Source organism: Tyto alba, unplaced genomic scaffold, assembly GCF_018691265.1.
Source record: "Tyto alba isolate M040663 unplaced genomic scaffold, T.alba_DEE_v4.0 Super-Scaffold_3, whole genome shotgun sequence".
Taxonomy (NCBI): domain Eukaryota; kingdom Metazoa; phylum Chordata; class Aves; order Strigiformes; family Tytonidae; genus Tyto; species Tyto alba.
Genome location: NW_024881304.1, coordinates 8,204,201 through 8,231,358, shown reverse-complemented (window position 1 = coordinate 8,231,358; position 27,158 = coordinate 8,204,201). Strand labels below are relative to the sequence as shown.

The 27,158-nt window shown below is 48.9% G+C and overlaps 1 protein-coding gene across 2 annotated transcripts in view; it reads right to left on the bottom strand.

Moving 5' to 3' along the window:
- Positions 1–14,611, bottom strand: part of CHST13 (carbohydrate sulfotransferase 13) — a 32,051-nt gene extending 17,440 nt beyond the window's left edge. Inside the window, exon 1 of one of the 2 annotated variants that reach the window (XM_042799413.1) lies at positions 14,495–14,611. In XM_042799413.1, the coding sequence (XP_042655347.1) occupies positions 14,495–14,588 (94 nt within the window). In that variant the 5' untranslated portion in view covers positions 14,589–14,611. Of the gene's footprint in view, positions 1–11,957; positions 11,981–14,494 lie in introns of those variants that run through there. The other variant, XM_032994958.2, reaches the window with a different exon arrangement.
- Positions 14,612–27,158: the final 12,547 nt, after the last annotated feature.

Below are 27,158 nucleotides of genomic sequence, written 5' to 3'. Positions count from 1 at the left end.
CATGGGCAAGAGAGGGACAAGGGGGTGTGATGCCTCCAGGAAATGTTAATTCAGGGTGTGGAACAGAGGTCCTAAACTATTCTCTATGTAAAGTGAAGGAAGGGAAGAGCCATGCAGAGGGGTGAGTACACGTCCTGCTCTTGTTCCAGCCAGACAGGGAACAGCCAAGTCTGCCAAAAGCAGAAGTGGTTGTGGTAAACATCTAGGGGTGGAAACGCACGGCCTCGGGGAACTGAAGCGGGACCAAAAATCCAAGCACACCTGTCTCCACCTGTGCGTGAGATCCCTGATGTCTGTACATAGCTGTCTGCTGTCTGGGACCCTATGCCCAGGGCTCGCGGTACGGGAGTGCCTCTGGCATGCTGCATCGAGGGATGGAGCGGCAGCAGCGCTGCAATCACCTTTCTGTCCAATATTGGGGCATTTACACCACCCACAAAGTACAAATTATTTGCAGCATGGGGCCCTCACACACAGAAATTCGAGGGCAGACAGGCGTACGGACAGCCCAGGAGCCCCAGGTGTATTAAATGCACTCACACAATTTCCAGCCTGCTGGCAAAGGGCACCTGGATGCTTCCTGTTTCCTTGGTGCGGGTTTGCAATGCCCCTTGTTCAGGACTATCACCTGCCCATAAACATTTCCGTGCTTGACAGCTCACACCAGATGCAATAAAACTGCAGATATGGGGCATCTGGCCTCCAGCACAAAGTGCCATTGGCACTAAGTGCCACCAGACTTCAGGTTTCTCCATCTGGAGCCAGCTCAACACAAACACATCGACTTTCATAGGAAAATGCTTCAGCCCAGCCTCGCAACTGCTGTGGCAACCTTTGTAGGGCAGCCAATGCCACGGTGCCAAGGAACGATGGCAGAGGCCTCCTGAACGGCTGGTGAGACAGGCAGCAGCCTTGCAGCCGACCCGACCCTCTTCCCAGCTGCCGTCTCCTGCTGACTGTCCCCCTTGTCGTCTACTTTTGGTATCATCTCTTCTAACTCAAACATGTCCCGATCAAGATCCTAGCCAAGAAACACACCTGAGCAGGGCTTTCTGACAGGTCACACACAGGGCTGGCACGGCCATTGCTACAGAAATGTGACAATAAAACCTATTTCATGTTATCACTCCATCCTTCACTGAAAGGACCCAGAAAATACCTCTCCAACGGGCAGCTTCTTCATTCTCACATCTCAGGGTCTGCCGTGCCTTTGGCACGGACCTTGGCTGGAGACAGGACACTGGGCAAGTTCAACCACTGCCACACCACAGCCTGCATGCCCCATTCAACACCATGGCAGGGGACGGGGGGCAGCGGTCCAGTATTCAGAGCTATTTGGATTTTTCTCCAAATCACTATAAATGAGGGGGTCTCTGCTGAAAGACCTCCAAAGAAACATGGCAAGCACTGCTGACAATGTCATCTCCGCTGTCCATTTCTGTTAATCCTCTTACAGATTTAGCAGGAACTGGAAGGCATGGTGCTGACTTTTCACCATCCAAGGCACGCAGGCACTCCCAGATGCTGCAATGCTAGCATGACCCGGCGTGACCCTCCGGAGGGGCACTGCCCAGCAGGCTGCTCAAGCACTTGCATGTCAAAAGAGACAATGGACTCATGTGTGTGTTTTGCTTCTCGTGCCTGGATGACAAACTCAGCCCACAGAGCTTCGTGTTTGCAGTGCAAACTCAGCACTCTGCAGTTAACGTTGGAGCTGAGAGATGATTTAGCATTAATGGGTTTGCAGCCAACTCTGTCTTCCATATGCTGTACACAACTGCTCAGACAGCAGCCACAAAGGCGGCTGGGAGTTTTGAGGAGGTGTCGTCAGATGTATGTATTTTTTTAAGCTGCTACAAAAAGAACATTAAACTCCTGATGGGAGATTGAGTCTGAACATCCTGCACTAGTTTAGATTTCTACTGCGTGTCACACACACTGGGCAGGAAAATAATTATCTTTCTAACTTCATTTTTTGCCTTTTTTTTTTTTTTTTCTTCCCCTAATGGGAGACTGCTCAGCCTTTAACAACACCCTGGAAAAGACTCCTGAAACCTGAAAACCCTGGGCTATCCAGGCTTCAGCCAGATGACTCCTGTTTACGGCATGCTGGCCATACCCAAGCCAACGCAGGGACTGGCAGTCATCAGTTCCAGAAGCAACTGAAATTAGAGATCTGGCTGCTGGACATGCTTTAAAACCACTTGAGCATTACTCTTGATGCTCAAGATCCTAGGAGATTTACTTAAGAAGAACTTACTGCCATTGCCATTAGGAAGATATTAAAATTACATACGGAAGTTCCTTGTTTTGTACAAGGCATCATGAAAGCTCTTTCCTCTCTTGACGTATGCTTTCTCACACAGCTTACTTTGCATTTATGTTTCTGAAAGTAATTTTTCTTCATTTCTTGCCAACAACATCTCTTGGACCATCACAGTGTCACCAGCCATACCCAGGCACGGGGGTTGGCACAGCTGGCCCTTGGCTGTGGGGCTCTCTCCTCCCCAGAGATGGGGATGGATTGAACTCTGTTTTTTAAGGAAGGCTTTCTTATTCCAATTTAGTCAACTTGAGTCAAGGATCAGCCAGGGAAATGCTAATCAAGTGATGGAAAAGGGTGACAGCTATAGGATTAGCTCACAATAAATCATGCAGAAAGGGAAAGAAAAAATCCAGCTGCTTCAAGCAATTTGCCAAATGCCACAGCATCATCTGTGGGGGTCAGAGCAGGAACAGAGGCAACAGCAGCTGGTCTGGACACTCTGTCCCATTCAGTGGCTCTTCCTAAGCCCTCATGTCTCCTCGGTGGCTGGAGGCTCTGGTCACCTGGTGCCAGCCTGAGGCAGATGTCAGGAAGGTTTAATAGAAGGATCACAGGCATTTGAAGTGGGGGGATGTATTTCACCGGGGCAACGTGCCTAGCTCTCTGCTGTCACAAGGACTTCGATCAAGATCTTTATAGAAAACAGAAAATTAACAGTATCCAGCAGGAATACAGCCTCTGTGAGCAAATAAAGTATCTGTGCATAAGTATCATGCAACCTTCTGTTTTCTAATGGTTAATTCCTCTTACAAGCCAAGCTAGAAGCTTTCCAAGAGCAATTTCTCTTTCCCATTACGCCTGTCGCTCTCCTGGCCCCAGCTGGCTGCATGCATATATAATGCAAGCCCGAACTGCCAGCGTTTCCATTCCTTGTCAATAAACTCCTCCTTTCCAGTCTGCTGCCCGACAGGAATTGCAGCAGAAGGGCTTGCTCTGGCAGTGCCAAGGCAGAGATCCCTGCCGGGATGGCACAGGGGCTGATTTTCAAGTGGCAAGGCTGCACCAGAGACCCATGTCTCCCCTGCACACCCACACACGGCCGTGGTGTCTGTACCCCCATGGGCTCCCATTGCTGGGGCAGGCTCAGGCAAGCCACAGCTGCAGAAAGCTCTTGGGCTCAGGCAGCAGCATGGATCTATCAAGCCAAGAGCCCATCTGCACCAGCCTGCTGTCTTCTGCTCAGCTGCTGAGGCCACGGCAGGCCAGGGTGCCAGGCTGGACTTGCTCAAAACCTGCCTGCAGTCAGGTCTGGTTCAGGCAGATGCTGTTTGTGCCCTCTGCACAGAGGCCACCTGCACGCATACAAGAAAAAGAAGTCTCTCTAATGTCGTATGGCTCAATGACTTGCCTGCTGAATACGTTTCAAGCCATCTTGTCAGCTCCACGCATCTGGAATTGATGAAAGCCTCAACAAGCAGATCTTGGAAAAAATGCACACTCAGCAAACCCTGCCCAACACAGCCACTCCCTCCCCAGCTTTGCCTCACAGCTCTTGCCCCTCTGCTCTCAGTGGAGGTAGATGAGGGTCAGCGTCCTGCCTTTCTAAATGACCGCAGGTCTTTAACCTGTGAGACTCGCTGCCCCAAGATACCGAGTAAGAGGCTTTACAATGCACTGAAGAGATGCATGAGCTTTCAGAGGAGGACAGGAGCTAATTACAGCTTGCTGGAGACTATGGAGAACCACCTCCAGCATGTAACTTCTCATCACAGAGCTCTCTGTGCTGACTTCTGCTGCATCTAGTAGCAGGCATTGCCCGAGGCCACCAAAGAGCCCCGTCTCCCCAGCCAGCACGTTTAACAGAGGATACAAAAAACTCCAGTGTCACTGCAGCACTGAAATGCAACAGATCCAACATCACTGGTAGCAACTTGTCTGAGTGGTTGTTGGGTTTTTCTTCTTGTTTGCTGGTCAAGCCATGAGAATGGTTGTTAGCAGCAGGTGCTCTGAAGGCATCTCTTTCCTTTTTGCAGAGAATGAGCAAGGGCTAGTGGAGCCTTCAGGAAAGAGAAAACTGGGTGTCTTGCACCTACACCCGCCCAGCAGTGGCCATTCACGGGCAGCTGAAGCAAAACTCCACCAGCGTCAAGTCAGCCTTGTTTGAGTCTCACAGTGCCTGTGTCTGCGGATCCTATTAAGCTAAAGGGAAATCAATGTCTCCAATACTGCCAGGAATAAACTTGGAAAAGACCCAACTGCGAATAAGTCACCCCTGCACCCTTGCCAAAAGGAACAGCCCGGCTCTGCAGATGTGTGCAGGACTGAACTCGCCGTCCTCCCGTGCCATGGAGAAACATGACTGTGCAGAGACGCTCCCCGCAGCCCAGGGAGGTGGGCAGAGCTGTGTGCTTGCAGGGCGTCATGACAGGGATGGGGAATTGCTGAGGAGCCTCTGACCTCCAATTAGTTTGTGCTAATTTTCCAGGTCCCTGCCTTGAAGGGTGCCCTCTGAAAACAGGGGAGTCAGCTTCAGAGACACTCACACTTGGCGGCTCCAAACAAACATCACCTTTGAACCTCATGTTCAATATTACCCGGCTTCCTGCAAGGTCAGTAATTCACGGCACAGAGCAGTGAAGCAACATCTGGCCAGAGAGCAGGCGTGGATCAGATTTCATGCTAGTGGTGAGGCTGCAAATCCACAGGGAGAGCAGCGCTCCCAGAAAGACCACTCCGAAGGACAGCTCAAACCTGCTGCTGCTGCACCCTCCCCGAAAGGGCTGGGAGAGCAGCCAGGAGACAGAGGGCTATTAATCAAGTGGCATTTAAAAAGAGAAGAATAAGCTGTGAGCAGTGCTGTGACAAGTGGCCAGGACTTGTGGCCCCAGTGTCCCTCCATACCACAGAGATGACAAGGGATGGGAAGAGACCCACGGGCCACGACATGCCCTGCACACTGCTGTGCAGGTCTAAAATGTCCAGTGGCACATCTCCACACACATGCACCACGGCTAGAGTTGCCAGCGCCTGCCCGTCTGCTGTGCCCAGGCTGGGGCTTGCTCACCTGCCACTTGAGCCACTACGGAGACGGTGCCACCTTCAGAAGAGACTTTTGGGGGAGAAAACAACTTCAAGTCCAGCTGGATAATGCTCTGGAGGAGTTTATGAAAATCAAGTCCCATTATGAAAAAGCAAGGTCTCACCAGCATCAGGTGCTTCTTCAGCACAGCAGGTCTCAGCATCTGTGCTCAGCCATGGTTTGTTTACACAGCCACAAAACAGACTCATATGAGCATGACACCAGACTCAGACCTGGGGCAGTGTGGTTTAGAGCATCTCCCAGCTCGGAGAGCCCAGCTGTAGGTCAGGAAGCCCTCGCCGCTGTACAGGGAAGGACCAAGGGCTGCACAGGGCAGTGTACGCAACTGGAACAGCAAAAGTAGGCAGACACTGAATCCACATGCACTCGCACCCTCAAAACCAGGCCTTCAACCATTTTTAATACCAAATGGTGATTTTCATCTCAGCAGGGAGCTGCCGAAGGATGTGGGTTATGTGGCCAGGCTTTCCTGCACGGGTTGATGGTGACAAGCCACTTCGGTTGCAGATGTAGCTGCCAAACCTGAGGGTGTCAGAGCTGCTGCAGTACTAACCAGTGGAGAGAAAAACTCCTTGCTTCTCCCAGGAAAGACCAACTCCTATCTCTTCCCAGCCAAATTCCCATCAGCCTACCTGCCCACAAATTTACAACTGTTTTATCTAATAAAAGCTCATCCAAATATTAAGAGCTCAGGGGCACTATGGGGAAAACAGGAGCGAGCAGCCAGGCCAGCCAGCCTGTTCCTCTGCCAGGCTGCAGGAATTCCCCACTGGCTGGCTCAAGGCTGGACACCTCAATGCCCTAAAGCTAAACATGCCCAGTGTCATCCCAGCAAGCTAAAGGGAATGGATTTGCGCGAGTTGAACAGATCTGAATTCTTTCTCCAAGGCAAGGAAGATCTGGTCTATCTAGAAACAAAATTCAGACTTTTGCAGATCTCTGCTTCTGAGTCTTCAAAGGTGGGAGCTGGAAAGGGTTACGAGGAAGGGATCTTCAGAAAGAATATTCACCCCAGTGAGGGCTGCTGCAAAGGGCCTGGGAGAAATGAAACCTGCTCGATATCATTCCAAAGAAATGTTGGGGGAGAGCTTAGCTTCCTTCACACTAACCTGTCCACCAGCAAGCCAGCCTAAAGATGTCCCCACATCCACAGGTCCTGCCAGGCTGGGTGGGTCACCAGGACAGCACCAGGTTCAAGATAGATCTGTGATGGCATGGCTGGGGTCCAGATCCCACGCAGTGCTCTCGCACAGCCGTTCACCAACTTTTCATACGGATAAGGCCATTTTTCAGGCAGCTGCCCAGGGCAAGTCACAGCAACGCCTGGGGTTGACACCGAGACATATTTGCCAACTGCAGGGGAGTGTGGACATGGAGCACCGTGGTGTATTTGCTTTTTGCAATCACTGTGCTGTCTGTGGGGCTCAGACTGAAAGCATACTTTAGAGCACTACTGTACTTGGCCAGATTCAGCCCAGCAAGAGGGGAGCCGAAATTTGGCGGCTGTTAAATGGTTGAGGATATTAGCTGCTGCAGGTTCATCTGGCTACTAGATCTCCTTGGCTTGCTCGACTCCATGCAGAGGACTGAACAGGCACTGCTGGCTGAAACCAACCATGCTGCCTCCTGCAAAGACATCCCAGTGCCCAGCTGGTGCTGCTGCAGCCCCAGTTTGCTGCCTAGCCAGCACACTGCCTCTCCTGACAGCACGAGGCTTGCAGTGGCAATGTGGGCTATCACTTCTGAACAGGACCCAAGGCACACAGAGCCACGTCTCACACCATGTCCTTTGGCTCCCCTTCCCTTCCCTGTCCTCACGCACGCTGCGTGCTCCCGCAGAGTATCACGCTCTCCTTTCAACACAATAAATGAAGAATCGTCTTTGCTCTCCAGCTCATTAAAATTCTAAGAGAAACAAAATCAAACCACACGTCCCAGCTCTACCTCCTACACTGGGTGATCTCCTGTGAAGGACGTGCAGAAAGAGCTTATCTGAGCAGTGATCACCCAGCTCCTGGGGATACAGAGCAACTCCTTCTTCCCACCTTTGTCCCGTGTATGGCTTTGACTTAGACTGAGATTTTGGTTTCCCAGTGGAAGCCACAGGCAACTGGGAAATGGAGAACAGACCAAGCCCAGGCTGCAGGAGACATTTGGGGGTTGAACCATATTTATCAGAGCTCTACAACTGATTTTACTAGATAATTTACTGGAATTACATGGGGTGCAACCGTGCAACAGAGCAAAAACTAGGCTAGCCAGAATAAACCATGACCATGAAGCAAGTATCCCAGCATCTGGAGATCAGCATCAGGGAAGGGAGACACCTGAATAGGGTGCATTTAGCAATACCTCCCACCATCTAGACCTGCTGCAAGGATTTTACTGCCAAGGGGGCAGCTGTATTTGAAGAAGAGAAAAATTAAAAGATCCATGTGAAATAGTGGGGAAATCACAGAGGGCTTGTAGTTGAATATAGACCTGTCCCAAAGCTGCAGATTCAGATAGGAGACAGAGTGTCCCACTTTACAGCAGTGCAAGCTCTACAGGTGCAGGTACATACAGGGGAAAGAGCAGACTGCTCTGAAATGGACAGTAGAGGCTGGGAATATGGGGTTCAGCTCTCCACCGACACCAGTCACTCCCCTCCACCTATGAATGATTTTACTGGGGAAAAAAAAAAAAAATATCCCCATCCCTTAGGGTAGGTCCATTTGCCCCTGATCTCAGCATCAGTGCAAACCATGCAGCGAAGGCAGGACCTGGGCATGGCAATGTTCACCCCAGGCCTTTCAGGCCACCAGAGCTCCTCAGTGAGATGTCCCCTCCCTCTCAGATTGCTAATAGTCTTTAACTGTCTTTTAACAAGGAAAGTTTTGGGCATTTGTCCAGCTGTGTCTCAAAGCCTCAATGTGAAACATCCCCTCCTTGGCCCCACAGAGGTATTTGGGGAGTTAAGCTCTTCTTTGGGCACTCAGCTCCGAGGGGGAGTAATGGGAGTTAAGCACCTAATGCCTTTGTAGTTTCTTGGCTTCTGACAGCGAGTCCTGGGAAAGACAGCTGTGTTTGCACTGGGATTAAGATGGAGGGTTTGTCATGCTCTCCATTCAGATACTTGCAGGCAGCAAGGACCAAGAAAGAAAATCCAGCATGTAATAAACCCCAGCACCCCCAGGAGTACCCTGGCCACTGCATGAACACTCATCTACCAGCCTCAGACCCGGCTGACAATCACCAGAAGGTCCTTCCCGCATCAACACAGGCAAAGGTGCTGCTGTTCCCAGAAGATAGCTTTTTTGAGTCCTTTTTGCATGATAAATAAGAATGTTGAGGTTTTGGGAGTGGGGACAAAGCAGAAAGAGCAGGTGTAATCTTCTGCCAGAGAGGAACAGCCGAGCTGGGATGCCAGAGGCACGCAGGACCAGCAAAGGCTAGATCCACCTGGCAGAGCCACCAAGACACGAATCTCTCCTGCAGGCACAGAGTTAACTCACTGAGTGCTAAGTCCGCTCCTTCCCGCTCCCAAACCTCTCACATATATCAGAGATTCTCAGAAAAAATGTAGAAAGCCAAGAAAGACTAGAGAAAGCATTCCTCATGAAAAGCCTGACCCTTGGGAGCAGATGGACTTCATTACTCCCCTGCTCTCAGCATTGGACTAGGCAGATTTTTCTACCGCAAGAGGTCATGGCTACAGCATTTCACGTCTTCTTCAAACATGGCAGATCTGAGGGCTTTCCAGCCTGCCCTGCCCAATGCCTTGGCTGACAAGCATTGCTGTACTTTGAGCACTGGCTCCTCGAAGGGCAGCGGCTGCATCCTGGGCATCACAGCGCTGTGAGCTGGAATCCGAGCTGGGCAAAACTGCCCCATGACAAAAGCAAACAAAACAAAACAGAAAAACCAGCACCATCTCAGAGGGCATCTTAGATTTCATGTTCCTGCCCGTGCCTGCAGTGTTAGCCAGGGTGAAGGCAGTGTAGCCCTCATTATCTGGAAGGCTGAGGACATGTGTCGGCCAGCTGCAAACATGACCCAGTCTCAGAAAGCCTTCGCTGGCCGAACTGCACTCATGTCCCAAGGCAGCGCCTGAATTTCAGCCTGAAAATACCTCTAAACAATGGGGAGGAACTGAGGTCTAAAATAGGCTCTTTCCTGTTCTGAAAAAAAATCCCTGGTTTGTAAGGGTCTGCTAGTATCCAAGTGTGTAAGTATCTGTTCAGGCGATGTCTAGGTGCATTTGTAGGTTCAGGGACTAGGGCTCTGCGGGACCAGTCAAATCACTTATAAACTCTATAATCTCTGCAACTCTATAATCTCTATAATAATTTTTCCCTCCCTGAAGGGACTAATCTTTAGGCACAGGGATGGAGCTACTGAGAGTTCACAAAAGCAGCCACAGACTTTGGATGCATAGGTCAGAAAATTTGAAAGGCCAGATTTGCAATAATCAGAAGCAAGAGTTTCTCCAGGACCTGCTGGTACTGAGAGATGTTAGGCTGGGCAACAGAAACCATCCCAAAGTTGGCAGAGAGGGGTGGCAATGGGTATCTTCCAAATCTACCTCGGCACATCAGAGGGCTGCTAACCACACCAAAATGATGAGGCACAGTTTCCTGCCTGTAATAGGTGCTACGTGTGGTGGTGTGGCTTCTGGCATTGCTGCTCATCCTCCTGTAACACCTCAATCCTCCTCTCAGGCTGGTGAAGTGCTATCTCCACTCCAGGAGTGGCTGGAGGAGGTTTTGCTCTATCACTGCCCAGAGGAGCTCCAACCGGTTCATGCAGGAGCAGATAAGGATGGAGACAGGAATCTTGCTGCTTCCTCACTCACAAACCTTCCTGGAGTAGCATCACAACCTTAGCACTACTATGATCCTGGTTCTGGCATCTCTCTTTGTGAAAGACTACGGTCAAAGGCTGAGTACGTGCAACCTGCAAAGCCCCAAGGAAGTCCAACAACTCATGCTGATAGCAGGTCATGACAGAACATGGGGAGTGCAGGAGCCAGCACTAAGCAAGCGCTGCTCAAAAGATGTAAGAAGCAACATCTGGATGCTGCAGTCAGACAGAACCAGAGGAGAAATAAAGCAGCATTTTGAGATTGAGGTGTTTTCTTTCTTTCTTATTGGAGAAGGCGATGCAGTGCTAGAACAAATTAGAAACAACAGGAAGCGGTGCACTCCTGTCCTGCAGGCTGCCTCTGTGCAGGGTCTGCTTTTGTCCTTCCCAGTCACCTCCAGCACGCACAAGTCACTGGACTGGACACAGGAAGGATGGGGCAAGAACAGAATAGCCCAGCTCTTACGCAAGAGTCTCTTGGGATCAGACCGAATGACCCCACCCTCCCTCCTTGCCCGAGGCTTCCAAAGGTGCCTCTTCCTCCAAATGCTTCTGAGATTGCTAGGGGATTCTTTCTCAAATAATACTGGTCAGAGATAGAAGTCTCAAGAGGGGGAAGGTTACGTAAAATACTTTGCAGAGCACCCAATCGCCTCTCATTAGGAAATATGTTATTCTGGGATGAAGGAGCTGCTTATTAACTACTTAGGAGACTGCAAGTTCATGAACACATCCCTCTGACCCCTCACTATCAGCCTGAAAACCGTCAGCTCCTTGGATGTCAGCACAATTTGCCCACTCACAGTCTCCCCAAAAGATCTACCACTGGGGTGGCCCCACAACACTTTTAATTAAGGTCTGCAGAAACTGCTGACACAGATGAACACAGAGCCTTACCACCTGCCACTCACCTCCCTTTACCTCCTTCAGGTGCTCCCCCTTCCCTCTACCCCCCATCTGTACCAGCACAGTCATTGCCAGCTCCCCCACTGCTGCTAAAATCGGAGCAGTACCGGGGAGAACACTGGTGACCAAAGTTTTGATGCAAACAAGGATCAGCAGCCTCCAGAATTTGCCGCTGCGCCAGCCTAGACACGCTACGACTGGAGTTCAATGAAAGAACAGTCTGAGAGCCCCACTGCTTATTCCCACCCTCTCTATGCAGAAAATGTACAGCGTGCAGAAGTCAGCACAGCCACCACTAACAGTGCGCCATCCCTGGAGGAGACAGCAAAGGAAGATCAACTCGGAAGACGATGATAATCATGCCGAGGCCAGGTGGGATCTCCTGGGTGTCTGTGGGTTGACACCGGTACAACCAAGCCCACCTGATGGACCATGTCACCCCGGCACCCAGCGGAGACTGCCTGAGGTTTGCCCAGGAGCCGAGTGTCCCTGCCCACACCACCAGTCCAGATGCAGGAGGGCCTGGTGATGCTGAAAGGTGACTGTTCCAGCCAAACCCCGTAACCACCCACGGCCCCTGGCCAAGCATCTGTGAGCCTGCAGCGACACAGCTGAAGGCCAATGGGACAGACAGGACATCACTGTCCTGCAGTGAGCAGGGGACAGTCCGTGGGCTGCAGCTGCACCCCACAGCCAGGGTCAAGGACTACAGCCCCTGTGGGCACCCGCAGGTACAGCTGGCAGCAAGGAAAGCTAAAGCAAAGCGCTCAGGGATACGAAGTCAATGCAAGCTCAAATCCACATGCAGATGCTCTCCCTGGGGAGCGCTGCGACTTGTCTCACCTCTCCTGAGGCGCCAGTGAGGTTGGCAAACACACCCGAGCCCATTTCTGCCTCCAGATTCTGCCACCGACTTCAGTACAAACAAATTCAGCCCAGCACCAAAATAACCAACTCAGCGGCATTTAGGAGCAGAGTTATTTCAGCACACACCGGTGTGTGGGTGTTCCTAGGGCAGAACAAGAAAGCCTTATTTCAGCACAGCCATGGAGTTCAGTGCAAACCATTCCAGCGCACAACTGCCCGGATGGAGTTAAAAGTGGAAAACGCAAACGGAGGATTTAATTCCTGCTCCCTGAGCTGAGTGAGCCCTCAGCACCCTCAAACTTAGAGGTTTCTGGTTGTATCGCCTCTCTTCCCATGTTGCACGCCTTGTCCTGCTCCCAGGACGGTTGCGTCTCCGTGTGCTGTTAGCAAGGAGCAATTCGGCACGTTACACCCAACGGACTGTGGGTGGCCCAGGGAAGGCGACCTGCTGAATCCTGCTAAAGACAGAGAAAAAGATCCGACTGCTCCTGGGGGGAACTCATAGCACTGCTGCTTTTTCTAGCATTTTTCTTCATTATTATACAGAAACCAAACAACACCAGACAACTAGAACTCCAAAGAACCTCAAGGCAAACATCACTTTAAAGATGACATTTTTGTCTGCAAATCGTTTACCTATTCTTGTAACTTGTAACTTCTAAAATACAAGTAATTGGCCTCAGTTTGCTTTCCTTTGGGAAGAAAAAAAAAAAAAAAAAAAAAAGAGGCAATTTTTAGCTTGTTGCTTTTCTGTATATGGTAATGACCTTTCCTCTGCTAGTGTGAGTTTTCACAGCACTGAAGAAGAAAGGAAAAACTGTAAACTGAAAAATACTATGGGAAAGAAATGGCACAAAAATGAAGGAAGGCTGGACCCAGGGAGATAACTATGTGGCTGTAAAATAACCAGATTTTAGAGAACATGAGGATCACTTTAATTCAATTCTTTTGTGAATCTTAATGGGCAAATCTGCAGAGGGTGCTCACCACCCCCCAAAACGGGCTTCCACTGCATGACAAACACCACTGGTTTTCACCAGCCGAGGATCCCTTCCCCAGACCTATCACCATCTACAAGCCCTTTCAAAAACCACACTTGCCCCATTTCAAGGCAGCAGATCTGCAGCCTGTGAAGGGTGCTGCATTTCCCAGAGCCTCAGCTGGCCAGCTCCTCAGACCCCAAATCCCTCAAACCCCTCGTGAGATGCCATCACTGTTACCGTCACCTGCTTTGCTCTGACCTGACAGGAACTCTGCGTGAAACTATGTTGAGATCATGCAAAGGATTAAAGTCAAGTAAGCATAGAAAGTTCTGCTGACGCAGACATGGAGAAGTCTCCTTCTGAAAACCAGAGTCCTGAAGAGCCACATTTTCCAGTCAAATACTAGAAAGTGAATCCAATGTAAAACGCAACCATCTCTCTCTTAGGAGTCCCGGGGATGAGAGTGATTCAGTGCTGCACTTTTTACTGAACAGTCCCAATAGTAAAATAAGATGCATATATAATTTATTTTAAGAAAAAAAAAAAGTTACTAAGGAAAATAATACCGATTGTGGTCTTCTGGGATTACTGAATTCATTGGACAAACTTCACATCCTCTTCTAGAAATAACAAATGGTTGCCGAAACCTAACTCCTTTTCAATCTTATTCAGCCAACAAGTTAAGCCTTTTTTATTATTTTTAGGAAAAAACACATTAAAGTGATGGAGCAGCCCCTATAAAAGGAAAATTGCATTTCATTTAGTCCACGCTGATAAAATTCCACTGACATTTCAGTCTTTGGAATTTTAAGATGTAACTTTAAAGGCCCCATTGATGGATTGCTGCTGTAATCAGAAAACATTAGTACATTGTTAAAACTACAGGACTTGCTCAATAATGTCTCTTAGGAAAGAGGAGCTAATTTCCCCAAAAGAGCAGGGAGCAGACAGGGAAATAAATAACCCCTCCAGTACAAAACGGTTTACATTTTAGTTCTCAATGGTTTCCCAGTGTGGAGGATATTTCTAAGAGCACACACTAAAGATGTCCCTTGAGCAATTCAACCAAGTTTCCCTGGAATTTCAGTGACCGTGGGTGCGAAACAGGCACTCGAGGAACGGAGCAGCTCCCCTTACCTGTCCTAACCCCGGCACAGCCTCCGCGGGGCTGCACGAACCCGTGCGCGGTTTCTTGCCCTGCTCCCACTGGACGCCGGGCCACGGGACGGGACAGCCACCCGAAGGCAGCTCGCTTCTCAAACGAACCATGAATTTCCCTGCAAACCAGCGAGCGCTGTGGCGGCAAACCGCTCACGCCAGCAAACACACCGGCGAAGTTCAACGCTCTCGGCCGAGACCCGCGCACCCTCCGGGCGAACCCGCCGCCCGGCCCCGGCCCCCCTCCGCCCCGGGGACCGGCCCCGACCCCCAACCGCGGGGCCGAGCGCGCTGCCCGGCACCTCGGGGCCGGCCGGGGGTCCCGCCGAGCGCGCAGACCCTCCCCCCCCCCCGCCCGAGGCGCGGACCCACCTGGGTTGAGGCTGCTCTGGAAGTAGAAGACGGCCAGCAGGAACGAGCCGAGGCCGGCGGCCAGCGCCAGCCGCGGCCCCCGGCTCCGCCGCATCCTCCGCGGCGGCGCGGCGCGGCGCAGCGCAGCCCCCCGCGGCCAGGGCCCGCCGCCCCCCCCCCCCCCGCTCCGCTCCGCGCCCCGCCCCGCGCCCGCGGCCGCCCCGCCGCGCCCCGCCGCCGGCAGGAAGTGACAGCGGCGCGGCCCCCGCCGCGGGAAGGGGAACTTCGCCCCCCGAGCGCCCCGCGGCCGCGGCCGGGCTCGCCCCATGCAGCCCCGCCGAGCGGCGGGGGGGTGGGCCGGGGGGTGGAGGGGGGTGGGTTTCCTCGCCCGGTGCTGTGCCCGCCGCCTGCCAGCCCTCGGGAGCGTGCGCGTCCCCACCAAACGCCCCGGGTGGCCTCACAACTCCTCGCAGGGGAAGGGAGAGTTACTGATGCGCTGGCAGGGCTCGGGAGTTCCCTGGTGACTTCTCTCAGTGCGTTCAGCACTTCGTCAGCATCACCAAGTTTCGTGGCCTTAAAATATACTTTTTTTTTTCTTCTTCTTTTTTTTTTTTTTCTGGTTATCCCCTGGCCCTGCAGCCTTCACCTGAAAGCAGTTATTCTTCTGACTAATTCGAACTCAAGCAATACACTTATATAGGAGGACATAATTTTCTACTAATCTATGCATGGTTTTGGACATTAAGAGCGCAAAGCTCTCTTACCGCGTCCTCTAACCTCCAGGCTCTGTAATTGCAGGCAAAACAAGCTCTGAGCTTCTGTTGCCCCAGTTTTGAAATAGCAGCGATGCTGTTGACCCACCTCCGTAAAGCACTCCGGATCTACTCAAAGGCCACTTGCCAAATTAGAAAGCCAGGCTGAGAGCTGGATTCCCACTGCCAACAGGCAATCACTGCTTCTCTCATCATCCCCAAAATACTTAGATTCAAGAAAAAGCGGACAGCTCAAGGAGGAGTTGCTGAGAACGACAAAAGCCTGGGTGCGTGCACGTGCTGGGCTTCATTCTGCCCTCATTTAGGGCAGAGTAAACCAGGAGGAAGAATTTATTGCAGCGAAGGAAGCTGGAATGAAACAAGAACCCAGGCAGCGTCTTGCAGGCCAAGCTGAGCTATGACCATGAAATTGCACAGCTCTTTAAAGTCCCTGCTGGATGGTCTAGAGAGGGGCAGTAGAGGTGAGACCACAACTGAGACCCTGATATATTTACACCTCCTTGCAAGGACACACCTGTGTCTGCAGTAACTGGTTGGAAAGATAACCTCTGCTCCCGAGCGCTGTGCCAGTCGGATGTGGGCAGGGAGGGACTGTGACTGCTGCCGCTGCGCCGCGAGGCAGGCAGTGCTCGGGGAGAGCGGTTGGCTGGGAAGGGCTCTGCAGGTGCAGGTTGCTCTCCGTGGCAAGTGGTGCAGCAATTTTGGCCCCATTGGCCAGTGTGCAAACAGCTGGGATTTGCCTGACCTGCAGAGATGGGCTGAGAGACCCCAGGGGCAACGGGCTGGCTGAGTGCAGGTGGGGAGGAGGGACTGGTGTCTGTGAATACATTTTTATATCTGCTTACAGATGTTACCCTCATAATGGGGATGCACTACAAAGTGAGGCCTCCCTTTATTTTTCTTTCTGAAGAGGCTTCCAACAACCTCAGAGGTGAATAAAGACTTACGGGTTTTGTCAGCATTAAAAGAGACCCGAGTGATTCCTCGGATTCTCTCAGTGTCCACTACAGTAAAAGAAACATCTGGTGCTGCTGACCTTAAACTTCTCAAGGGAACAGAGTGATTTTCAGAGACTGGAGGCATATCCAGCCTGTGCAGTGGGAACCCCCTTCCAGTAGCTTTCCAGGAGCTGTAAGATACACTCAGTGAGCTTTTCACTATTTGCATCTGCCAGTATGGAAACACCGGAAAAATCTAGCCCAAGGCTCTCAGAGGAGCTAAGGAAAATAATCATCCCCTTAGCTCAACTTTCCTGGTTTCAGCAGGAAAAATAAAAACAGTAGACGTGACCAAACTTCACCCATAGTCAGACATTCTCTTAAATGAAAATACAGTAAAACATCCCACTTGAAACTCAGACACTGACCTGTTGAGTCCTGCTGACTGCTGTCTGTATTTCAGAGCCGGAGGGCAGGGCCCGGGCCATCTGTGATCACATCAGATATGCGAGGCTGGTCTTCCAGCAGTCCGAGGCAAACGTGCTGTTCAGATCTGCGGGACTGGAAGGGGAAGCACACCATGAAGATTTCATAGGATTCCTATGTGCACTCAGTTGCAGAGATGATCGGCTCCAACACTGAAACACCCTTTTTTAGAAGAACAAACACATTTTCAAGGGGGAAGGGGTACGTTATGGTAAGAGCTGTCGAGTGGCGAGGGCACCAGCTGCTGGGAGGTCAGGCCTTTGCTGTTGCCTATTTCTGTGCCTCTGAGAAATCTCTGCAGTCCCACTTGCTGATTTCTTGTACTGTTCCCCTGCCCCGGCAGCCCCACCATACAGAAAAGAAAGAGGAACCCCAGCCCTTAAGGCAGACAACAGTGGCTGGTGCTTACCTGAGAAGAAAAGTCCCCCCAGAAGTGTAGAGGATTAAATTCAAGCTCTCAGAGTTCCAAATTACTATCTCAAGCCTATTTCTAAGGGAATTGTCAGCTTCAGTCTGCATTGGAAAAGCTCCTTGTCTCCCTTCCCAGGCACCACTGGTGACTGGAGAACAACTGCACCGTGCCGCACACATGAAAATGCGACTGCTCAGCAACACACATGAAATGAGTATGGCAGTTTTTTCCAGGCAAGCACTGAGACTGGCTTTCTTAATCCGATGCTTTGCTCAGTTAATTGGAAGAATTGAGAAATGAGTATTTACTAGAGAATAGCAATGGCTCCTTCCCTGCCAGGCTGTGAGCTCCCCGTGGAAGGGCCACCCGGCTCTCTGTCTGCGCAGTGCCTCACACCGGGGGGCTCAGACCATGGCTGGAGCTATTTATGCCTGTGAAGGCAATATTGATAACCAAGAATAATGGTTGAAAAGTACTAATAACACCGTGTGGAGAAAAATTATCTGTTACTGCTGAGGCCTGGAACTGAATCTGACTTACACATGAAGAAGGGGTGCTTTTTACCTGCAGAAAGACACTGTGCCTTTGATGCAGTACACGCTTGATTCCCTCCCTGATCATTAGTAGTGCTCATTACTGTCTTCTCAGCAGGTTTCTCCCAAATGCCTTGCTGTTTCCCAGGCCCTTGGTGCCACTGAGTGAGATTTTCCCCAAGCTTTGGTCTGATGACCATGCTGAATGGAAATTAAACAGCAACTAGTTTCAGCTGGAAACTGAGGAATCTGTTGAACTACTCCTGAAGTTCTGGTTTTTCAGCTACTGTGAAGAGGAGCTTTTCTAGGGGATATTTTGATTTTGCACCCAGTTACTGAATTCTAGAGCCCGAATGATGCAGAAATAGTTTACCCTGGCCTCATGCTGGTGAGACCTCCATCTGCTGGTGGCCAGCCAGCAGTGCACACTGTCTTCACTGCCGGAGCACTCAAATTTTACCGAGCTAGCAAGAGCTTGAGCAGATATGTAGGGAATTACACTGATGCAGTACAGACTTTCTTCAGAGACCAGCAGCTGGGGAGCTACTTCCAGAGACGACCGTGAGTAATCTCCTCTCTGTTTTCCAAGAACTGCATTAGACATCACCCTGCCTTCAGGATTTCTGCAGGCCCTGTTGTATCCAGATACTCAATGCTTTGTTTTAAATTTTATGGCATCACTGTAATGTGCCAGCTGAGAGGGACCTTGCAAAGCTCTAGCTCATCCCCTACTTGAGCAGATGTGTGTGCAGCTTGTTCTGAAAGTTTCCCTGAGATGGACACCTTATGATCTTGCCAAGCAATCCCTTCCAGCTCTGCAAACCCTCACAAAATTTTCCTACCACCTTATCTGAACCATCCTTGTCATAACTGGGACCCATGATGTTTTGCCCTGGAAGACAAGCAGGGTGCCTGGTTCTATCACATTTCTGTATTAACCAGGAAAGGTCAGTTCTGCTAATAGCACCAACCTGGGAATACTTGCTTTCTCAACCAGTGCATTGATTTTCCACCATCTCCGGTAGTCCTCTTCAGCTGCAGAATGTGACTTTAAAAATATTATTTCATCAAAACACTAGTGCTTATGCCCATTTTGCACTGACGTACAACAGCCATACTTCAAAGCAGCAGAGAATCATGCTGGGGTGGACTTTTCACCATTAAGTGCTGGAATAAATATTTGCAAGCTCAGTATAGAAGAGAAACAGGTTGTATTAAAGGTAGAATTTACATTAAATACCTCTCAGGAGGTAACTGGGGAATTAAAAGTATGTATAATAAGACAAGAATGCTTGATGGATCTTTTAAATCTGTGGCCAGATTTTGCCACTTGTTCATACAAAGCAGCACTGATGCCTTGAGAAATATCCTTGGTCTCAGGGGGACAGGGCAGAGAAGAAGCTGACGATCCCAAAGATGCCCCATACCCTGGCGAATCCCACTGATTGGGTGGGTATGACAGCGTACGTTGCCTAGAGTTAAGCAGGTTCATGCACCTTGTCAGAAAAAAAGTACTGAGGGTTAAGATAGTGCAAATAGGATCTGGTCCTGAGTAGTTGATATTGTAACCTGGCAAATTCCATAGCATGCTGACCATTCTGTTCCCAAACAAAACACTAATCACTTCCTAGAGATCCTTTTGCAATTATCTCCCCGATCACCTGGGAAATCTCCCTAGAGACCAAGAAACTAAAAGCTAGGCTCTCACTTCTCTTTGTGAAAAGCTGGCCTCTTTCAAAATAGATTTCAAGAGATCATTCCTTTAACCTTCTTGCTGTCACAATTAAAAAAAAAAAAAAAAAAAAAAGGGGGGGGGAAGGGGGGGAAAAGCAGCAGCTGTTTTCTTTTAAAAGCACCAGTGGTGATGTGAGCAAACCAAATTACAGGCTCTGAGAACTACTCTCTCTCTGCAATGCTTACATCTACTGGAAATGCCGTTGTTATGATGGAAACACCCATCAACTGTTTTATTTAGTGGTGGCAACTAGGGACCGTAATTGCCTTTTGTACAGGCATTTATACTTCATTAGTTTATATACTGTTACCAGCTGGGAGCTTGTTCTCTGCTGATGCCTGATTTAGGGGCTCGCATGGGGAAGGGATGTGATTTACAGATACACGCTGGAAAGCCAATTGCCCTTGATCTTAGCACAGCATTGGGAACTGCAGTTACTTCCGACAAGAGCAGCAAACCTGCCAAGCCTCCCACTAGGAGTGTGAGACTCACTCCTGCAGTCGGGGTTTGCTTCGTGCTCTCCTATTTCTTGCACTTTCACAGCAGAAAGCTGCAGCCTTTCTCCTTGCTGCTCAAAGCCAAGTGACTGGCAGCAGAGGAGCTGCCAGCTTTTGTTACGCTGATGAACTTGTAAGACTAGTAAAAGCCATGTGAGTACAGCACCCAGCTCCCTTTCACTGCACTCACCAGCGTAACATTGAGGTGCCTTCCAGCTCTGCACCAGAAGTGACTAACAACTGTCCAGAGTTTGTTCTGAAACCCCTCTGTGAAACAAACACTCACTCTACACACACTTTACTCTGTGTGGCGGTGAGAAGAGCTGTTTTCATGCACAGTGACACTGAGGCACCTGTTTTGCAGGCACAGTATCCCCAAGGAGTAGTTTGCGTTTGGAGTGGAGGATGGTAGAGGCTTGTGACAGCCCTCCTCTACTGTGGGGGGCTCCTGCCTTGGTCCCCAGGAAAGCATTTTCGCAGACAGAAGACCCTTGGGTTTCCCTTGGGCAAAGGCTAAAGAAGGGAAGAGGTTTATTTGGCATAGTGGCTAACTGAAATACTTCACAAAGCATCAAGACCCAAAGAGTTGAGTTTTATTACCTGCTCCCCTGAAGCTCTTCCAGAACGGGAGACACTAGTCTGCATGTTGTTTCCCAGCCATCTACAGCGGGGGGGAACACAGTGAGGGGACTGCATTACTGGGTAACATCAAACCTCACAGTAATTTATCATGACCTTGCTAGGGTATTTTGGAGTGCAGTGCTTGCACTCCTTGATCTGTTAAGGCTCTGTCTGCATTCGGGTCCTATTGGACCTCCCCAGCAGTGGTGGGTGAGACGGGCACAAGACATGCACCATGTGCTGGCCTCGCTACCACAGTTCCAGCATGTCAGAACAAGAAATTCTGTCCTCGGAGCCCAGGCACAGTTTGCATTCAAGATTCCCAAAATGGGGAAAGAGGGGATTGGAGATGTCAACAGAAGATCTCTCCATATTTCAGGGCAATTTGAGCACTGTGGTCTTTAAACCATTTGGCTGAAGCTGGTAATAACAAAGAGGGAGGGAATGTTTGCCCGCACAGGCATGGCACCTTTGCTGGTATATTTGAAAGCCCAGAATCGTTAGTTTGAAGCCTGTAATGAAAAGGCCAGAACTTTGGCTGCTGTAAGCATTTGCTCGGAGACTGAATTAATTTTTATCCCAGCCAACAGACCACATCCAGGAATTCTATACATACATTTGATAGAAAGAAACTTGTTAACAGCATGCTTTTATACCTTCACAAAAGGTATAAACCAGATTATTCTAAACTGGTGGAAGCGTGTGACTCAAGAGCACAGACAAGTCTGGTACCTTAGGAGCAGAGCAGGTAGCAAAGACTGCTCAGAAATTTCTGTGAAAAGTCCTGTTTCCTGGACTTCAATCTATTTATGTTGACTTGTTCATTACTAGAAGCCCAGGACTAAATGATCTGGTCTTGTGATCTTCTCTATCCAACCAGCCAGCAGCCAAGAAGTAGCAGAGGAGAGAGACCCTAGTTTAAGTACCTCATCTGGAAAGTCCCCTGTCTTAGCATAGCATCAATGAGCACAAGATTGTGATCTGGGGTGTTTCATTCTCCAGCTGCCTAGGTCTGAGCAAAAGCAAATTTGTCCCTGAGAGTGGAGTGAGCGGGTGTACTGTGGTGAAAAGTGCTCACGGCCAAACGAAGCAGCTTCTCAGCCTGGCGGGGCATTGCGTGCTGGAGAGAGCTCTCTTCCCCGCAGCGTTCACTTAGCTGCTCTGGTGCACACATCCATCTGAAGTAGCTCCAAATACAAAGGGGAGGGAAAAAAAAGATACACTGTAAATAACAACATAAATCGCTATCAGTGATCAGAGTAGTGCTATAAAAGTCTCCTCGACCATAGAATGAGCATGCTGAGAAACTTCCCTTTCTCCTTAAAGCCTTGTGTTATAGGCAGGGACAGGGGTCCCATATGTTCTTGCCCCTCACACATCAGGGAAGCTTGGACAGGTCAGTCCCTTCCCCCTCAGCACCCGATATCCTGACAGCACAACCAGACCATCCACAAACACTGACGTTGCTGAAACTCCCTACAACGAAGCAGCCTGGCTCTGGTGGAAGAGGAGAATGAAAGAAGACAACAGGATGGAGTGACATTTTCAAAGAAACCCATGTGTCTTAGGTACTGCCCTCACTGGCCAAGTTTAGATTAGTCTTTAGGTTCCTAAATCCCTTTAGTACTGCTGAAACATTCCCTCATGACTAAAACCAGAGTTTCTTGTTTACTGAATTATGACTACAATAATATTAATCATCTAAATACCATTTGTGAAGCTGTACTGTGCATGTACTGCCACAAAGTCAAATCCAGGTTTATTACTGCAATTTTAAGCATAGACAACTAATTGCATATGCCTAGACATGACAGGGCTGGTCAAATCCAATCTAAACAGCTTCTATTTCATGTAAACCCTGGCTGGAAAGGCATATAAATATTCTTTGTCCATCAATCATCCATGACACTCTGTGTTTTCACTGTTCTAGGAAGCCTGAGATACTATTTTTATTTAGACTAAAAATAATACAGGCTTTTCTCCAATCCTCTGGGTGCCCTAATTGAATTATGTCTGCATTAGTAAACTCCAGCACTGCTAAAATCAGACAGCCACCTACCCACAATGTCTAGGAGGCATATCTGGAAGGCATGGTGTCTGCCTTCTCCAGAAACTCTATCCAGAGGTGTCTTTGCAAGACATTCAGTCCTGGAAAGTTACCAAATCAGCTTAGTATGGAGTGGGGAAAGCACATTCCAAGTGTCTGAGCCACCGTGGAGAAAGCCCGGCTGGCTGGCTCCTCTGTTTTATGAAGAAATCTTTCAAACAAGAACTTTGGTCCAGTGTTTGCACAGTCCATTGTAGACAGAAGGGAACAGGTTTTGCAGCTGGAGCTCTTCTTACTGCCACAATTAATACAGGAGAAACAGCCCAAGTAGCCCTGCAGACTGCAGCCCAAACAACTTTGATCAAAGGTTTGCAGGTAATGCCTTGGCCTCTTCTTGCAGATGTTAACCATGAAGCGATGGTTCATGAGTTTTTGCATCATGTGCTCCCAGAAACTTAAGCTGTGAGTCCCAGTCTTAGTTTCCAAATACTTTTAGTTGCGGCCCAGTGAGAATATGCCTGTCACCCTACTATGGGCACCTTGGAGGAGGTACTGGTGTGACCTACAATGTGACCTCCCAATTAAGCACAGATAGTCTGGCTGGCTGAGTTACTGATGCTTTGCACTGCTCAGGGAATGGCCAGACTTCCTTCCAGAGCACTTGGCTTGTAACATTAGCACTGCTGAAAGTGTTAAAGAACAGTCTGACTGCTACCAAATCTATATATTGATGGCAGCTAACTCCTGTACTTTTTAAGCAGTGGCTGTATTTCCATCTGGTTGCAATGAGACGGGCTCTACCCTTTTCAGTGTAGCTAAAATAATCCACAGAAATACCCATGAGCTTGACCTTCTCTGAAGTTTACTGTCAGGGGTGGGGGGGGGAGGAAGAGAAAAAGCTAATTATTTTCTGCAGATGTTCTCAGCAATACTGTGATTTCAGCAAAGCCAGAGAGAATTCAAATGCGCCTCTCAGCTGAGGAAGAAAGCACAGTCATATGCCTTCCCCAAACCTTCTCTCCAACTAACAGTGCATCCAGTGTCATTGACAAAAAATTTCTAAAAAAAAGTTAAGCAAATAGTAGGGTTGCTTTTTTTTTTTTTTGGCTGTTATTTCTGCGGTTAAAGCTACAGCTAAAAGCAGCAGTAGCAGGTTACAGCAGAAACTGAATATGCTACTGTGCAGAGGTTCAATTCAGTGAACTGGGCAGTCTTAAAAAGAAATTGGCTTTCAAACTTCAGAAATGAATTTAAATAAAACATGATTATCACTTTTAATGGGAGCATGTTCAGAAAACACCAGCTGGACACAGGGCAAGATAGCTCAGGTATATGTTGCAATGTTTAAAACCTGAAGCAATGAGAACTGCCCTGAAGCTTCCTCTGATTTACTTCCATTTGGCATCCTGGAGCTAATGGAGTGGAGGAGCTTGAACAAAGTGCTTCAGTCAGCCTCTCTGTGGCTTATGCTCTGAAAAGCCCCAGCCCAACAATTCAGTGCTGCTGTCCTCCAGCCCTTCAGAGGGTTCTCCCAGATGTGAGATGGGCGAGTAAAGCCACCCCCAGCCTCCTGGTTTTATCAAAGCAAGACTAGGAATACCTAATAACTACTGAGGAAATAAAAAACTGCTGCTCAGATTGCACAGGTGGCAGGTAAGGACATGCTCTGAGTGAAATACAAATCAGTACAGTACTGCAACACGGCCCTCATCCAAGCTTGCATGCTGTGTGTGGGCTGAGGCTCCCCGTTCACAGCTCCCCTTGGCACCATGAAGCTGGTGAGACCCAGTGGCTGCTTCTGTGGCTCAACCCTGTGCTGAAAGGGGGATCAAATCTCTCTGGGCTGAAAGCACCAAGCTCATGTCGCTTTTTAATGATGCCCACAGACCACGTGGAAAAGCTTCGTGATGTCCAGCAAAGCAGCTGTAACTGAGCAGTGAGATAATCAATGAGAGGGAACCATGATTATACATTATCTAGAAATATGGCTGGCCCAGAATATAGACTTTGGCCCCATGCAAGGAAAAGATTAGGAATTGGGGAAAAAATGTAATAAAGCTGTATTATTCTGACAGTTAATTCTCATCCACACTACAGTCCTGTATATATGACTTTACTGTCCTCTCCTATTCTGCTCTCTTAGCTATATTTCCTCTGGTGGTTGGTTTGTAGCCAACCAAACTATTCCTGCAGAGTCCAACAGAAATTCATGGTGCTAAACCAGCCAAGCATGCAGTCAAGGCTAATGCTGGCTTTGCAGGACCGCCTCTTAAGATTTCCAAAGCTTGACAAAGTGGGCATGACTCCATGGATCTCGTGAGCCACTGTTTGACTACACAGGAATTTATAGTTATGTGGTCGCTACAGCTTTAGCTGAAAAAGGGATATACTTTACTAGTTAAGATTTCCAATGAAATCTTAATTGGACTGTGCAGAAGCCAAGAAAATTAAACCATTTTCAGCTGAAGTCTCTGAGACGTATTCTGAAATCAGTCAGGACAAGCGTGCAGTCAAGAGAAACCTAATCTTGAATCCCTCCATTTGTGACCAAGATTAGGAATGGCAATGAATGACAGAAAGCAAAATCTCCTTATTTTGAGTGCAGTGTCTCAAACACCTGTCCTGAGTTCAAGGAAGTCTAATCTGCAACTGCATGTTGACATTTGTAAATGTGACAGTGAAACTTTAAAAACTTCTATGAGAAGACCATAAAGGAAATGGTATCAATCAATAGAAACATGAAACCACTTCATGTGCTTCCTTACTGTGTTAAGTAATGGCTGAATAAAGTAAGAATATGTAACGGATGAGTGAAATATTAGACTGTACAGAAACACATGGCAGTGCTAAAAGTATCAGCTTTCCTGTGCAGAGAAGTAGTGCTATTTCTATATGGACTTAGCCAACAAAACTTTCCATCCACTCCAGCTTTTGAAACAATTAATCTCATGGAAACCAGAGTGGGAAATCCTGCTGGGGAACCAAATGCTTTAAAAACAGTACTTTGGTGAAAGATCCAACTGCAGTGAATGCAAATGCACCTGACTTTCTGGGCTGCGCTCAGAGAAAGCCCCATTTAGTTGCAGTGATAGACGTGAATACCTCTGTTCTCCTGTACCAAGCCTTTATTGCCATCTTTAAATCATATTAAGTACAAAATAAGGGTGGAAATCCTTCCTTAACTGGCTTCAGAGATCTGTTTTTCTCCTTGTCCAATAAACCCTTCCACTCACCTGCCCTCAAGAATATTGGCTGCAAAATCTATCATCAGTCTGAAGAAACCCACTTAGCACAAGCATTTCCCAGGAGATCAGTGTCCAAAACCTCTCCAGATGCCGAAGGTGCCGTTTCTGACAGTAAAGGACTTGGTACCAAATCATCATCTGAATTACCTCAATTCCCAGGACCCCTACACACACCTGGGTAGAAGCAGGTGCCGGAGCAGTGCTGTGAGACAAGAACAAACCTGGCAGCCAGGGAAGATATTGAGGAAGTGGGAAAGGAGATGTCATCTCCCAGTTTTGGTGGCTGACACCAGACAGGTTGCAACAACTGGGAAATGTTCAAAATGTGATTGTCCAGAGTCACACAATCAACTAAAATTAGACCATTTGCCAACTCCAGGGAGAGCAAAAAGGGATGCCTGACCACATGGAATGCATGATCCTCCTGTTCAGGGGCCAAGGACAGGTTTGCAAGGATTCAGCTCTGCCACACAGAGGGGAAGGGGAGATGAGACCCCCAAATAGATTTGGTGAAGAGAAGGAAAGAGGGCACAGCAACAGGCTACTCAGCTTGGATGGTGGGAGAGAGGACAGGAGCAGGGAAAGCAAGTCATCCGGGAGACAGACTGTAACAGAAGACAATGAAATGGGCTGTGATTTTGACATTTGTTTCATACTAGCTCTGAGGACAGCCCTGTCTGACACCAGAAAGCACATCCAAGATGTGCTGCAAGTTTCAAGCCCAACACATGTGGGTGGTAGAATTGCATTTACAAAAAGGAGAAAAACCTCTACCGTAACTCAGTAAGTAGTAAGAACAACGTTCAGTAACACATCTCCTTAATCTTGGTGATAGAACAGCTGAAACATTTTTGCTGAAATTTGAAGCAAATTAATCAGCATGAAGCAGATGCTCTCTGGTTGGGAAATTTCAACCCACTGTTGCAATTTGGCAAAACTATAAGCCACTGAAATAAGTTCTTGTTGCTGGAAGTGCTAGTCTATTTTAACCATAGGTGGTATACCTGCATCACTTACCATATGCACAAAATCTAGTATTACAGTGACAAAGACAGAAATGAAGGCTGATACTGTTAATCGCTAACACCTAAAGCATTGTAAGGAAGTCAGGGAAAGCAGCTTTTTCCTTGGAGTCCAGAGGTGGTAATTTCACCCTGTCTCGCAGAGGAAACACTGGTTGTGGAATTTAAATTTTCACAGATCAAAAGAAAAGCCCTCCAGGTGGTTTCTAATCCATGCAGTTAACTGAGCCTATGAATTTCGAGACCCTCTCAGATAGACAGCATCTCATTTTCCAAGCCTTTTTGAAAAGCCCAATAAGGACTAAATGAACAGCATTTTTATTACCCATTCCAACACAGAGTCCAGGAGGGGAGACATCAGGGGACACAACTGGGT